The sequence below is a fragment of the Strix aluco genome, chromosome Z (genome assembly GCF_031877795.1).
Source record: "Strix aluco isolate bStrAlu1 chromosome Z, bStrAlu1.hap1, whole genome shotgun sequence".
Lineage (NCBI taxonomy): Eukaryota > Metazoa > Chordata > Aves > Strigiformes > Strigidae > Strix > Strix aluco.
The window spans coordinates 22,251,914-22,265,619 of record NC_133971.1 but is presented as its reverse complement, the minus strand read 5'-3'; the positions used below and the strand labels follow the sequence as shown (position 1 = coordinate 22,265,619).

Here is a 13,706-nt window from a genome sequence, read left to right as displayed (position 1 = left end):
GTTCTCTGATGCGCTGGATGACCTCAGAATGCCTGCTGGCCAGTATGTCTTCTGAGGGCCAGTCAGGCTGCTGCAGTGGATGCAGCCTCATAACCATCCCCATTCCAGCCAGCTCCCCTTGGCCTGTCTCTCCCCTTCCTCTCTGTCCCTGTCTTGTCTCTTCTGGGATGAGTGCTTTTGTGATGAATGTCTTGTCCCCAGATTGCTGGGGCCAGCTGCTGGCCAATCAGGCTCCTGTAACAGTCGTGGAGTCACAATCAACACCACAATTTGTGGTGCCTTTGTTGGTCTCTGCCCATCCACTCCCTTGGCCACAATGATGATTTGGAGCTGAAGCACCTCCCCTGTGAGGACAGGCTGAGAGAGTTGGGGTTGTGCAGCCTGGTGAAGAGAAGGCTCTGGGGAGACATTCCAGTGCTTAAAGGGTGCCTACAGGTAGGGTGGGGAGGGCCTCTTCATCAGGGAGTGTAGGGATAGGATGAGCAGTAGCAGTTTTAAGCTGAAAGAGGGTCGATTTAGATTAGATATAAGGAAGAAATTCTTTAGTCTGTGTGTGGTGAGGCACTGATAGAAGTTGCCCAGAGAAGTTGTGTATGCCCCCTCCCTGGAACTTCTCTAGGCAACCTGTTCCAGTGTCTCAGCACCATCATCCTAAAACATTTCTTCCTTAAGGTCAGGTCAGCATGGACACTCTTCCCTGATGGAAGTTTCTCTGGGGGCAGGGACATCCCTGGAGAAGAGTAAGAAAGAAATTCAGTGTTTCAAGTGGGAAATAAATGACCAAGAGAAACCTATTTCTGAATGCACCAGCTCAGGGCAAGTTTCTCTATTGCTGGGGCAGCTGGAGAAGCCTGAGGAGCCTCTGTGACAGGAATCTTTTCCTGGAAGGAGGGCTGGCACAGAGGGACTTGCTGGGAGTGGACAATAAGGATGCCTTGGAGACAGGAGCAGGGGACACAGGGAGACACTGACCTCTGTCTCCTCATGCCATGGCTGGCCCTCAGCCCTGGGGCTGATGGGGAGGCTGCGACACCTCTCATTTCTTCTTTTGCTCCCCACACTTGGATGGAACTCAGGAAGCATCCATGAGCCTGGAGGATGCACAAACATCCTGCGCTGAGGTCCCATTGCTGGAGGGGAAGCAGAAGGGTTTGTGGGATTCATGGGAGTGCAGGGAGAGAGAGGTGTGTGTGTGTGTGTCAGCGTCTGTGTAAAAGACAGGAGGAAGATGGGGGGTGGGAGTGCATCAAACTGAAGTGAAATAGGTTGAGTTTTGATTTTGAGGCAGCAGAAGAAGGAGGATGTGCAGTTCAGTGCTGGGACATGGGGCTAAATAGAGGATTCAAGTGGGGCTGGGGGCTGGACTACTGAGGAGCATTAGCAGGGCTTTGGAAGAAGCTGCATGGGTTATGGGGATCTCACAGCCATTGTCAGACCACAGAAAAGGACAGATTGTGTTTGAAGAAATAGGACAGAGTGATCAATAACTTTTTTGAACAGAATGTGGTCAGAGTGAGGTGGGAAGCAGGAGTGGTGGTTAAAATCTGCAGAGAAACAGGCACAGGCATAGGAAAGTGTGGGACAGCCTGTGGTAGAGATGGCCCCTTGGTTGAGGCTGGGACACCACAACTAAACTGAAGTCCTTGTCCTTTTGGCCATGGCTGCTGTCTTTTCCACTGAGGACCCTGAGAAGACACCAGTTCCTTGTGACACAGCACTTCAGTGACGCCTCACACACCCTCCACAGAGCCTGGGGGGAGTCCTATTGCTGTCCTGCATCCACATCACACCCCCCTGCATCTCACTGCCCCCAGGAAGAGCCCTGAGCATCCCAGGAGGGAAAGGATCCCCGTTCCCAGGGTATGGGCGTCAGGGCTTGACCATCCTGTTGATGAAACACATCAAGGCCTTTCACAGTCCCCTGAACATTTGATTTGCAACCCGTAAGCAGTGCCTCTGACTTCCTGCTTCCCCAGCCCCCAGGGACAGGAACCTTGTCTCCTCATTCCCTCCCTGGCCCCTTCAGTGATGGCCCTCGCTGGGGATCACTGACACCCTCAGAGACTTGGAGGTTTGCTGCTGACTTTCACTTCTCTAGAGGCCACTTCAATCCCTTTTCTGGACCTGCAGTTCAGGAACTTGGCACCAGAGGGCTCATTAACACGCAAATCCCCCTGACAAGCCAGGTCTCTGGGCGTCACTTAATTCCTCACTTCTGAAGTGGTTAATTTGAGAGGTTTCAGGCATGCAGGCAAAGTGAAAAGTTTTCAGTCCTACATGTCAATAAGAAACAATTTCTTGTTTGTCCACTACTCTGTATTTTTCTGCTCACACATTAAGTGACACCAGCAAACTCCAATGGATATTGATCCTGAGCATCTCCTGATAGAGGCTGAATATGTAGGGAAGACAAGACCCTCTATGCCAGACACTCTGTGGGCAATCTTTGTTGCTACCTCCAACTCCACATTTCTCTCATCAGCCCCTTGGGACTTCCAGCACCTTTGTTCAAATCTGAGCTTTCTCCAGGAAAGGCTGTAGCTGCATCTTTCTGCCCATTGACACCAACTCCCATCTGCTGTACTTGGAAAATGACCTTCATGTGGACACAGAGGATGTCTAATTGTCAGAGTGCTAAATCAACAGAAGGCACGGTTCAATCAAAACCAAAATACACTCCTCTGCTGTATATTAAGTCCACCTTACCTCCTCTTAAGGCCACTTTCCACAGTGGTGGTGACCTTAGACCAAAGGAAAACACATTTTTTGTCAAGCAGAGACCCAAAGAACACCCAAAGCACCCCTGCCCCAGACTCTGTCCATATTCACTCACAGAGAGTCACACCCTGAAGTCACGAGCTCCCTCGAGCTTCCAATCTGCATCCCATCCCTTCCCATTCCCATCTGCAAACCCATCTGTTAAACAGGACTGGACTCAGCATTGGCCCCTGGGGTTCACCACTGCCCTGCTCCCAAGGGGACTTTGTGCTCTTGGCCACGGCCTTCTGGATCCGGCCATTCACCCTGTTTCCAGTCCACCTCACTCACGCCTATGAGGTTGTGACGGGATGCAGCGTGAAAAGAATTGTTAATATGGAGGTTAAACAGCTTCCCTGCTCTCCCCTCATCCACCAGCCAAGGCATCTTATTGCTGTGGTGGGTTAACCGTGGCTAATAACCAAACTGCCACCCAGCTGCTCGCTCACTCCCTCTCCCACCCCAGTGGGATGGGGGAGAAAATAGGAAGAATGGGAATGAGAAAGCTGCTGGGTGGGGACAAGGACAGGGAGATCTGCAGGCAAGACTTGATTTGAAAGAAAGTAACTCAATTGTTTTCAGTTAAAACAGAGATTTAATTATGAATTCAGTTATTGGGGAAAAATGACAAATATTAAAACAACATCTTTCCTCTCTCCTGTCTTGGACTCAGATTCACTCCTTCACTCCAGGCTCCTCTCCCCCATCCCGAGCAGTGCAGGGGCGTTTGGGATTGGGGGTCACAACCAGTACATAACTGTTTTTCTCTGCTCTTGTGTCCCACAGTTTTTCTCTGCTCTGGCACTAATCCTCCATGGGCTGCAGGGAAAGACCTGCTCCACCATGGAGCGCCTCCTCCTCTTTCTCCAACCGTGGTGTTCCCTCCATCGTTTCTTAATATGTTTGTTCCCTCCACCTCTACCAATCTGCTCTTTTCTGCCCTTTCTTGAACATGTTTTCAGAGAGCACGACCAGTTTTGCTGATGGGCTGATCTGTGTCCTGTGTTGAGACTGTTGTGGAGGTGGAAACAGATCTGTCTGGCACAGGGAAATCTCTGGCCTCGTCCCACAGAGCCACCCTTGCAGCCCCTCCAGCTACCAACCCCTTGTCACATACACCCCATACAGTCACCAGCTGTGGAAAGGGGAGGTGCAAATTTTTTTTTTTTTTCTGCTGAACTATGCTTTCTTTATTGTTCTGTGTTGGCAATTAAGAAACAACTTCCTGTGAGTGTGCAGGCAGTTCTCCAAAAAAAGCAGGTGGGAATTGGTGCAAATGAGCTGCAACCTTCAGCTACAGACAGAAAGACTGGATCTAAAAAAGCCCAGGGGGCTGAGAAGAGAGACCTCAGTGGTGGGGACATAGTGACAAAGGTTAGCCATAGAGTCTGTGACCTCACTGACGTTGCTTTTCCTACATGCTTTTTCAGACTCCATCAGGGCACACGCAGAGTCAGTATAAATTAGAGAATGCAGGTATTTCTTGATCTGGAAGGTGAAAACTGAAGAAAATAACAAAAAAACTTTTAAAAAATATTTAATATGGAAATCACCTGGTTTTATGCTACAGTCTGGAAATGTCTCTATTTGCAAGAATTCAAGAATTAAAAATTATGCACAGAGATGTTGCTCTTTAGAGCACACAGCTGTCTCCACCACAAGCTGTCCTACCAGCGTCTTGCATCTCTGTCTGTTCCTCACCAGGCTGTAGACACCAACGCCACTACCCCACCTCTCTCTCACCCCAACATCTCCCCTCCTTTACTGATGTCTCTCCATTGTTGCTGCCTTTGTTGCTCTCGCAGGTTCCAAGGAGCCCTGTCAGCTCCTCATCCAAGGGTGCATTGCTGAGAGGCTGCTGAAGCTTGTGATTCGCCAAAAAAAGATTCTACAACTCAAAATAGAGTTATACAGCAAGTATGTTTTACTCCGGCCAGGGTGCAAGGGGATTTCTCCACAAAGCTTGCATGCCAACAGCACATTCTGCCAAAAACTTATAGAGTGTGGATATACATATTCATTGGATTACATAACACAAACATACATATGCATGAGTAGGCTGGGTTAGTTCTAGAGGCTGGGGTCAGCAGTTTATGTTCTCTTTGTACCTGTGCATTGCCTCCTGGTGGGGGTCTTTGGGAGGAAGGCTCGTAGTCTTTCTCACCTTGTTTTTTTTCCCCGGAGCATGCGCAGATTCTCTTGGCCAATTTCTTGAACAACAAAAATGTTTTTCAGCCAGTTTACTCATCCTATCTTCAAAGGGAACCAATGAAACTTCTACCATCCATATATGGCTATCTTTACTCATTACCAAGGCCCAACTAGTTAGAGCACACCTGTTCCTCAAGGACAAAAACATGATATTTTGCTGAACACTGCAGTTCTTGGTAGATTTTCACAGTAAACTGCTTTGTTTTGATGGACACAGTAGTCCTTGGTAAAATTCCACAGAACAGTCTGGGCAAGCAGGATTCTTAGCAATATTCAAAAACACTGTAAGTAATACTGTAACTTGCTATAAGTAAGTAAATAAGTTGCTAAGCAGTTTTCTATAAGTAAATAAGTAAATAAGTCTTAAGTAATCATTTCTCTGTATCAATTGTCCAACCCTTGGAATGTTATCCCAGCTGCTCTTCCACACGAGCACCACTGATACTGCCCCAGGAGACCTGGAGAGTGTCAAGCATGACGACATGACTCTGGACATGATGTTCAAAGGCATTCAGGCACAGGTGATCTTCTCAGTCCTGCTGGGGAGTGGAAGAGGTTTGAGAAATGAACAGACCCTGCAGGTAGACAATTGGTTGTGCCATTGGTGTTAGTAATGGGTTTCTATGACATTATTACCCTCCCTGGGGAAGAGATGGGATTCACCTGATGAAGTGGGACAAAACTATTGTGGAGGTTTGAACTCGCCGGCAGCCAGGCGCCATGTGGCCAGCCGTTCACCTCCCCCCTCCCCACTCTGGTAAGATAGGGGAGGAACAAAAGAAGAGAATTCGTGGGTTGAATAAAAAGAAAGAGTTTACTAAATATAACAAGAGAACAACAGTAACAATAGTGAGTTCAAAAAGAAAACGGGTAAAATGCAGCAGTGGCTTACTGAGCGCGACGACCACCCCCACCCCAGCAACACCACGACCCGACAAGCAGACGGCACCCGTGCAAGCCCCCAGTGAAAAGCCGAGAGAGAGCGAGCGAGAGAGAGCGGAAGAGCCTGCCCACCTGGGCATGACATCACATGGTATGAAATACTCCAATGAAAATTAACTCCATCCTGGTCGAAACCAGGGCAGGCTCCACCCCTTATTCCATACCATTGAAGTTATGCTCAGGTTTCCAAATACATCTTAAGGAATCACCACCCCTTTTTCCTCAAGTCTCACCAATATCATTCCCTTAGTCTATGGGCCATCCTTCCACAATATCTGCTGAGTTCATTTGGTCCATAACTTTGGGTTCCATCTATTATGACAGTCTACAAGGCTGAGGAATGAGGAGGAGTTGGCTCAGTCGGTGGAGCAGGAGGCTTTGGATGTGGCACGGGAATGTTGCAAGGCACCAGCTGCAATAACAGGGTTATTTGACAGTCCGGTTCATTGGCTATTCTCACCTAAAATCAAATCTCCCAGAGGCACACATCGGACCTCTCCATCCTTCTGCATTACCCACGAAGTACACCCAGGTCCTTGGACAAAAGTAATCCCACGCATGGATTTACGTTTACCCACTGCAGGAGTAACCCAGACGGTCTTCCCCAACATATTCCTAATGCACACTACGGGGGGCTTTATCCCCATCCATGGTATGTAGGAGGTTTGATTGAGCAGGGCCAGATTGCTTGGCAGATCCTCTGGTATTGACTAACCAGGTGGCTTTTGCTAAATGCATGTCCCAGTGTTTGAAAGTTCCACCACCCATTGCTCTCAGTGTAGTTTTCAGCAATCCATCGTATCGCTCAATTTTCCCAGAGGCTGGTGCATGGTGGGGAACGTGATATATCCACTCAATGCCATGTTCTTTGTCGCAGGTGTCTATGAGATTGTTTCGGAAATGTGTCCCATTATCTGACTCAATCCTTTCTGGTGTGCCATGCCGCTATAAGACCTTCTCCTCAAGGCCTAAAATGGTGTTCTAGGCAGTGGCATGGGACACGGCATGAGTTTCCAACCATCTGGTGGCTGCTTCCACCATTGTAAGCACATAGTGTTTGCCATGCCGAGTTTGTGGGAGCGTGATATAATCAATCTGGCAGGCCTCCCCATATTTATATTTTGACCATCGTCCTCCATACCAAATGGGCTTTAACTGTTTGGCTTGCTTGCCTCATGTCTCACATTCATGGATTACCTGTGCAATAGCAGCCATGGTTAAGTCCACCCCTTGGTCACAAGCCCATCTATATGTTCCATCTCTTCCCTGATGGCCTGAGGAGTCATGGGCCCAGCGAGCCATTAATTGTTCACCTTTTTGCTGCCAGTCCAGATCCACTTGAGCCACCTTAATCTTAATCCACCTGTTGATTGTTCTGATGTTCTTCAGTGGCCCGGCTCTTGGTTATGTGAGCGTCTACACAACGTACTTTCACAGCCAAGTTCTCTACCCCAGCAGCAATATCTCACCATCATTCAGCAGCCCAGACGGGTTTGCCTCTGCACTGCCAGTTGCTCCATTTCCACTGCTGTAACCACCCCCACAGCGCATTTGCCACCATCCATGAGTCATCAGAGACAGAGCACTGGACACCTTTCTCGCTTGGCGATAGCCAAGGCCAGCTGGATGGCTTTCACCTCTGCACACTGACTCGGTAGGCACGGGCCAGGCCCCAGCACGTTGCAGTGAGCTGTGTCTCTCTGGAATTACCCGGGTGACACCATACGTTTTCCAAATATTTTACTATTTTTTCGGAATTCTGCCCCTGTTCGGGAGTGAAGTTCCAATACACCGGAGGTGCCCACTGTCCTCGGCACTTGCCCATGCTGTCCCACACCCACTCATAATTCTCCAACCCTGGGGTAGATCTCTGGGTGATACTCTTAAGTAGTTGCTTAACCCTGAACCCATGCAGGAATGCACTGGCTCCCAGTGGTAAGATGACAATGTTAGTCTCAGTATTCTGAGGGTATTCAAAATTCCCCAAATTCTCAAACACAGTTGTAAGTAGCCTCAGGACCGACAATGTGCCATATATCAGTGTCACATATCAGTGTCACACAGTTCAGCAAAACAAAAATCTTAATCCAACTCCCACGGGTGGTGAGCAGCAGCACAGGCACTATATACAGCAAATGAGGTGATGAAATTTTAAGGAGCCAAGTGATCAACATTATGACCAGCAATTAATAAGCCAATATAATGAATGCTTCTAACAAACTGTTATGACACACTGACCAGATCTGTCGTTATCTCAACCCTTTGAGCCCCACACTGGGCGCCAAAAAGGACTGTTGTGGTTTGAACTTGGTCAGAGCCAAATACCACACAGCCAGTCGCTCACCCTCCCCCTGTCGGGGGAATGGGGTAAGAGAGTGGAGGGACACAAGGAAAACGCGTAGGTTGAGATAAAAAACCACCAGTTTAGTGACTGTAATAAAACAAAATGATAATAGAAACTACAAATGGGTAATGCACAAGGCGATTTCTCACCACCCACCGACTGATACCCAGCCCGCTCCCGGCCAGCAATCCTGGCAGAACGGAGCTCCTGTCATTGCAAAACTGGAAGCAAGAGAAAACAGACCTGCTTTATATCCTGAGCATAACGTCACAGGATATGGAACACTCCAATGGCCAGTCTGGGCTGGGCACTCCGGCTGTACCCCCTCCCAGCTCAAGAAAATTAACTCTATCCTAGCTGAAACCAGGACACTGCTGTAGCAGATTAAACATACTCTGTGAGTGTGGGAGATAACTGGACACAGGCGATCAAACGCTTCAGGTGACCGGAGAGACAGGGCAGTCTGCAGTGTTTCTGTTGGGATCAAAGCAGAAGGTCCAGGGGCTGTGCGGGGGTGTGTGAACCCTCTGGGATGAGCCTGAGGGTACAGGATGGTCCTGAGGGGACATGATGGGGGCCTGGGGGCACCCCCAGAGGAGCCATGGCCCAATGGCAATCTGGGTCCCTACGCCCTGCAGCAGAACCCCTGCCCCACACGGCCTGGGTGATGGGTCACAATGTGACCCCCCTTTGTGACATGCCTCCGTGTCACCCCTCTGTGTCATCTGACGGCACCGTCTCTAAGCAGCGCAGCCCTGCAGTGTCTGACAAGACAGGGAAGGGACAGGGCAGGAGCGCACTGAGGGCACTCCTGAGCACAGACCACGTCTTTCCCCGCCACCCCCGGCGTTTCCCTTAAGCTGAACCCCCTCACTGTCCCTCAACCACTTTCCTCCATTTTTGAGGATGGCAGAGAGACCCCCCCACCCCAGGATGGTTTGGGAGGAGGTGGGTGTACCCCAGGAGAGCAGCTTTCCTCCAGAGCCCCACGAGGTGTCCATCGTCCAGCCACTGCAGATCGGTGAGTAGAGGGCTCCTCGGGGCTGGCTTGATGCCGGGACCCCGTTTCCTCAGCATGGTGCCATTTGAAGCTCTTTTCGCCATCTGGGAGGCTTGTTGGTGAAGGTGGCGTGTCCTACCGACTCTTCCATGTTTCCGTGTAGGCGAGACACTGATGGAGGAGAATCCAGAGCACCCAGAGCTCCAACCAGGATGGGATTCTGAGAGCACCTTGTCGCTTTCTTCGCTTGACAGCAGCGACATGACAATGGTAATTAGCTCCCTCCTCTCAGGGACCCTTGTCCGTGGCATCAGCTTGTGCAAGTGAAGGGACCAAGGGATGGTTGAGCTGATCAGCCGTGCAGCACCGTCAGCATGCTCGGACTGACAAGTCTTCCCCCCCCGTCCCTCCTCCTGTAGGTGTTTGGCGAATACCTCTGGCCTTCTCAGAGGATGGAGGTTCTCCTCATGGCCATCGAGGCCTTGACGGCAGACGATGTCCACAAGAGGCAGATGGACAGCGATGTCGTGGACATGGCCATGAGAGACCCAGCGTCCTGGCTGATGGATGTAAGTGCCCCGTGGCTGGACTGTCCTCCTGTGTCAAGACGTGTCAAGTCTTGTTCTTCCCTCCTGCCCTAACCCGGCTCTTTGAGGCACCTGAAACCATTTCAAGGCAGCAGGGATGGATGGGAATGGCAGCACCATCCTTACCCATGTCCCCTCCAGGTGCCAGAAATTATGACATACATCCACAAAAATGTGGAGCACATCCGCATGGAGCCAGCCCGGAACAGCCTGGACTCACTGCTGCTGCAGCTGACCAAGTGGAGCCCCAGGGAGGTGGTCAGGAGCCTTTTGAGGATCTCTCCAACGTGTGACAGGTACCAGCCTCGACAGCCTTGAGGGCTTGTTCCCCACGGGGAGAGTGGCCCAGAGACTCTCTAGCTGTCAGACCCACGGAAAACTGCGGAATATCTATCCCTGAGGAGCAGGGCTCTCCATCCTACCATGCTTCCCCCTTCAGCCTGAGCTGGCCAAAGCAGAGCCCCTGCCCCATGGGAACAGAACCTCACCCCCCTCTGCCTCCCCAGGCACCCCAAAATGAGGGGGGTGGGCAGGGCCGGGGTCCGGAGGAGCCGAGGCAGCCCAACTGACTGAGTTTGCTCTGGCTCCGCAGCACTGCCATGGCCATGTGGGAGGTGATGATCTCCGTGCCCTTGGCTTTGTGGAGCGTCTTGTTGGAGCTGCTCGGCGTGCTGCAGGACCGGTGGCTGCGCAGGGTGTTCAGCTCTGCCACGGAGGACGCCTGCATCTACCCCTTGACTGTGAGTGACCCATGCTCAGCCCCAGTGCTCTGCCTTCCTCCTCCTCCTCCTTCCCCTGCTCAGCACCAGCCAGACCCCTGGGCCACATGCTCGGGCCTACCCCATGCTGGTTTGGCCCCACCAAGCCTGTCCCGGCACAGGCAGCACTCTGCCCTCCCCCTGCCTGCATCCCCCTGCCCAGCTCTGCAGCCTGGAGGCCCCAGGAAGGGGCAGAAACCAGAGTCAAGGCAGTTGCTGGTCCTGGGTCAGAGATGTGGGGACTCTGAGGTGGCTTCAGGGGGAGAGGAGACACTTGCCATGGACCGTGCTGGTGGAGGGGAGGGAGCCCTGCAGCTCTGCTGGTGTCTCACCACTGTCTCCATTTTAGCTCCTGGCCTGCGTTGACATTGACGCGGAGGAGTTTGCTGCCCTCTACAACGCCCAGAGGTACCTGAGGCATCCCAGTCCAGTGATGCTCTCGATGGTGCTCATGGGCCTCATCACGCTCTCAAAAACACCTGAAATGGTGAGCGGGGGGTCGGCCAGGCGAGCCACATCGGTAGCCGGGGGATGGAGCGGTGGGGGGAGTCTTTCACTGCTTCACAAAAAGGCAACGGTGTGTTTCATACAGGCCAGAAAACTGCCGGTGCTGCTGCCTGACATACTGGAAACCCTGACGGATGCCAACACCGATGTCAAGACCAAGGCTCTGGTGTTGTTCATCAACGTGATGAGTCACATGAAGAGGGAAGAGGCCAACCTCATCTCTCTGAGGCTGGCGGAGAAGCTCCTGCCCCTCTTTGATGATGTAAGGCTGCCATGGGAGCCTGAGCCAAGGCAATGGCTGCAAGATGGCTTCCCTTCAGTGTGGCTATGTGGGAAGCATTTGGGCAGGGGCCCCCCCCTTACTCCTCTTGTGTAGCCTTTTGGGGCTCTTCCCCTCCCCACTCCTCTTCCGTGGCCTTTCAGGGCTCTGGGACCATTGAGCCGCAGCTGCAGATCTGGCCGACAGCTCCTGTGTTCAGGATCCGACTCCAGAGCAGCTCCTCCCCCATCAGCCACGCTAACGCCCCTGCTCACCGTGGGCAGGGTGCTGAGCTCCCTCTGTCCTCTTCCCTGCCAGGAGTCCAGCCGGCTGTGGGAGCTCTCCATCCGCCTCTTCAGAGATGTGATGAAGTCTGCGGTGGGGAGAAACAAGAAAAAAATGGTGAAGACAGTGCAGAGTGTCCTGCTCCCACTGTTCTTCCATACGAGTGACCAGATTGAGAGTGTGGCCAAGGTGCAGTGATCAGCAACTGGTGTCGCGGGGAAGGGCATGCTGACACCATGGGGGTGGCCTGGGCATGAGGGACAATGGGAATGTGTGTCACTGCAGGGTCCTGCTGTGCTGGTCCCACTGCTGCAGAGCTGGATGCGGAGGTGGGGTCCCCCCCAGCCCACAGGAAGGGTCCCTGCAGCCCCAGCACGAGCAGGGCCAGAGAACCTGGCACAGACAGTTCCCTGCTCAGTCAGGGCCAGCTCCCAGAGTGCAGGATGGCCCCAGGAATGAAGGGGGATCCAATCCCGGGATCATGCCGTTCCCCCAGCTCAAAGCCAAGCCCAGAGGAGGAGGATGCCAGGTCTCCTTCCCTGGGCTCTGGTGCCATCTCCCAGCCTCTGCTTCTCCACAGGCTTTCCGGGACAACCTCAGTGCCTGTGGAGAGTTCCTGCACTGGAGGAGGCTCAGCTCCGTGGCCAAGACATGGCAGACACACCTGATCGGACAGTGCTTGGTGAGGACAAACCCCAAAGCCCAGGGCTGGCTGGACGAGGCCTGCAGCTGTGCCATGGGGAGGGCTGTAGCCATGCCATGGGGAGGGCTGTGCTGCTCTGCATCGCTGTCCTGCTCCAGCCCCGCTGCTCCAGCTGCATCCTCCTTCCCTGCCCTCCAGCACGCAGCCCCCAAGGGCTCTTCTCCAGGAGACCCCGGCCCATCTGGGCCCTGGCAGCAGGACGGAGGGGTCTCAGCACCCCCAGCCCCCTCTGCCTGCGGCACTCTCTGGCCCTCATCCCCACAGGGCTCCTGACTGGGAGACAGGAGTCACTGGGAGGGAGTGGGGGTACTGGCAGGAGGGACTGGTCTGGACGGCTGCGGAGGGTCCGTACCAGCCCCATGCCCTTGTGCTCCCTCATGATGATGTCCAGACTCCACATTGTGATGCTCAGATCAATACACGGGCTGGTTGAGGGCACACACAACTCTAGACTAGCTCGTACCGCAAACGAAAAAATGACTCTGTGGCCTGGCCGAGTCCTGAGCTACTTTGTGTGTCCGAGGAACATGGGTCATTCCTGAGCAGCAGCTTCAGCCGCTCTGGTTGTCTCACCAGCTCCTCCTGGCCAGGGAAGCAGATGAATGGTGCTGGCATGGGCTGGAGGGGGGTCCTGGGGTCTCTGCGGGCAGTGGGGGTTCACGTCTGCTCTGCTCCCTTCTCTCGCAGTGCTCCTGCCCTTGAGGAAAGACTCTGAACTTTCCATCAGGTCCCTGGCAGCCGAGACTGTCTCCATCCTGACAACAGAGCAGAGGCCAAGATCAAGATGGAGCCTGCGGTCGCTGTGCTGCTGGCCCTGCTGAGCCTCGGAGAAACCAAATGCTCTGGAAGAAGGCTGTACTGGAATAATGATTTTTTTTAAATAAAGCCAGAGCCACAAGCCGCTGGGACTCCATAGTGTCCTTCCCATGGGGACCACCCTGAGTGTGCTGAGCAGGGTCCCCCCCGGCCTCTGCCGCTGCCCCCAGGACCGCACACCCGGACCCAGTCTGGAGAGGAGGAGGAGGAGGGAATCTTTAGCCCATCCTGCCCCTCCCAAGACATCTCAGGGCATGAAAACGCACCCGTGCGCCAAGCTGGCACGTCGCTATTTGTCCCAGCACCAATATCCTCTCTTGTACTGGGGAGCTGGCTGGTTTTGACTGGGCACTGGTTAGTTGCTAGAACATTCTGGGTTCAAATTGGGGGATTCTGGGGTCCAAAGAGAATTTTGGGGTGAAACAGGGAGGCTTTTGGTGGTGCTGGGGCAGATTTTGGGGTAAAACTGTGGGATTTTGAGATTCTGGATAGATTTTGGGATGAAAAATAGGATTTTTGGGGGTGCTGAGGCTGATT

At 52.8% G+C, this 13,706-nt stretch overlaps 1 protein-coding gene across 6 annotated transcripts in view; it reads right to left on the bottom strand.

The window, feature by feature from the left end:
• The window catches only part of LOC141918633 (uncharacterized), a 62,117-nt gene that overhangs the window by 33,247 nt on the left and 15,164 nt on the right, over positions 1 to 13,706 (bottom strand). For 2 of the 6 annotated variants that reach the window (XM_074813329.1, XM_074813333.1), the window contains exons 3-4: positions 11,641 to 11,738; positions 4,659 to 5,543 (exon numbers count right to left, since the gene is read on the bottom strand). In XM_074813329.1, coding sequence (XP_074669430.1) covers positions 5,499 to 5,543; positions 11,641 to 11,738 — 143 coding nt within the window. In that variant the 3' untranslated portion in view covers positions 4,659 to 5,498. Of the gene's footprint in view, positions 1 to 4,658; positions 5,544 to 11,640; positions 11,739 to 12,926; positions 13,109 to 13,706 lie in introns of those variants that run through there. The other 4 variants (XM_074813331.1, XM_074813332.1, XR_012621740.1 and 1 more) reach the window with 4 other exon arrangements.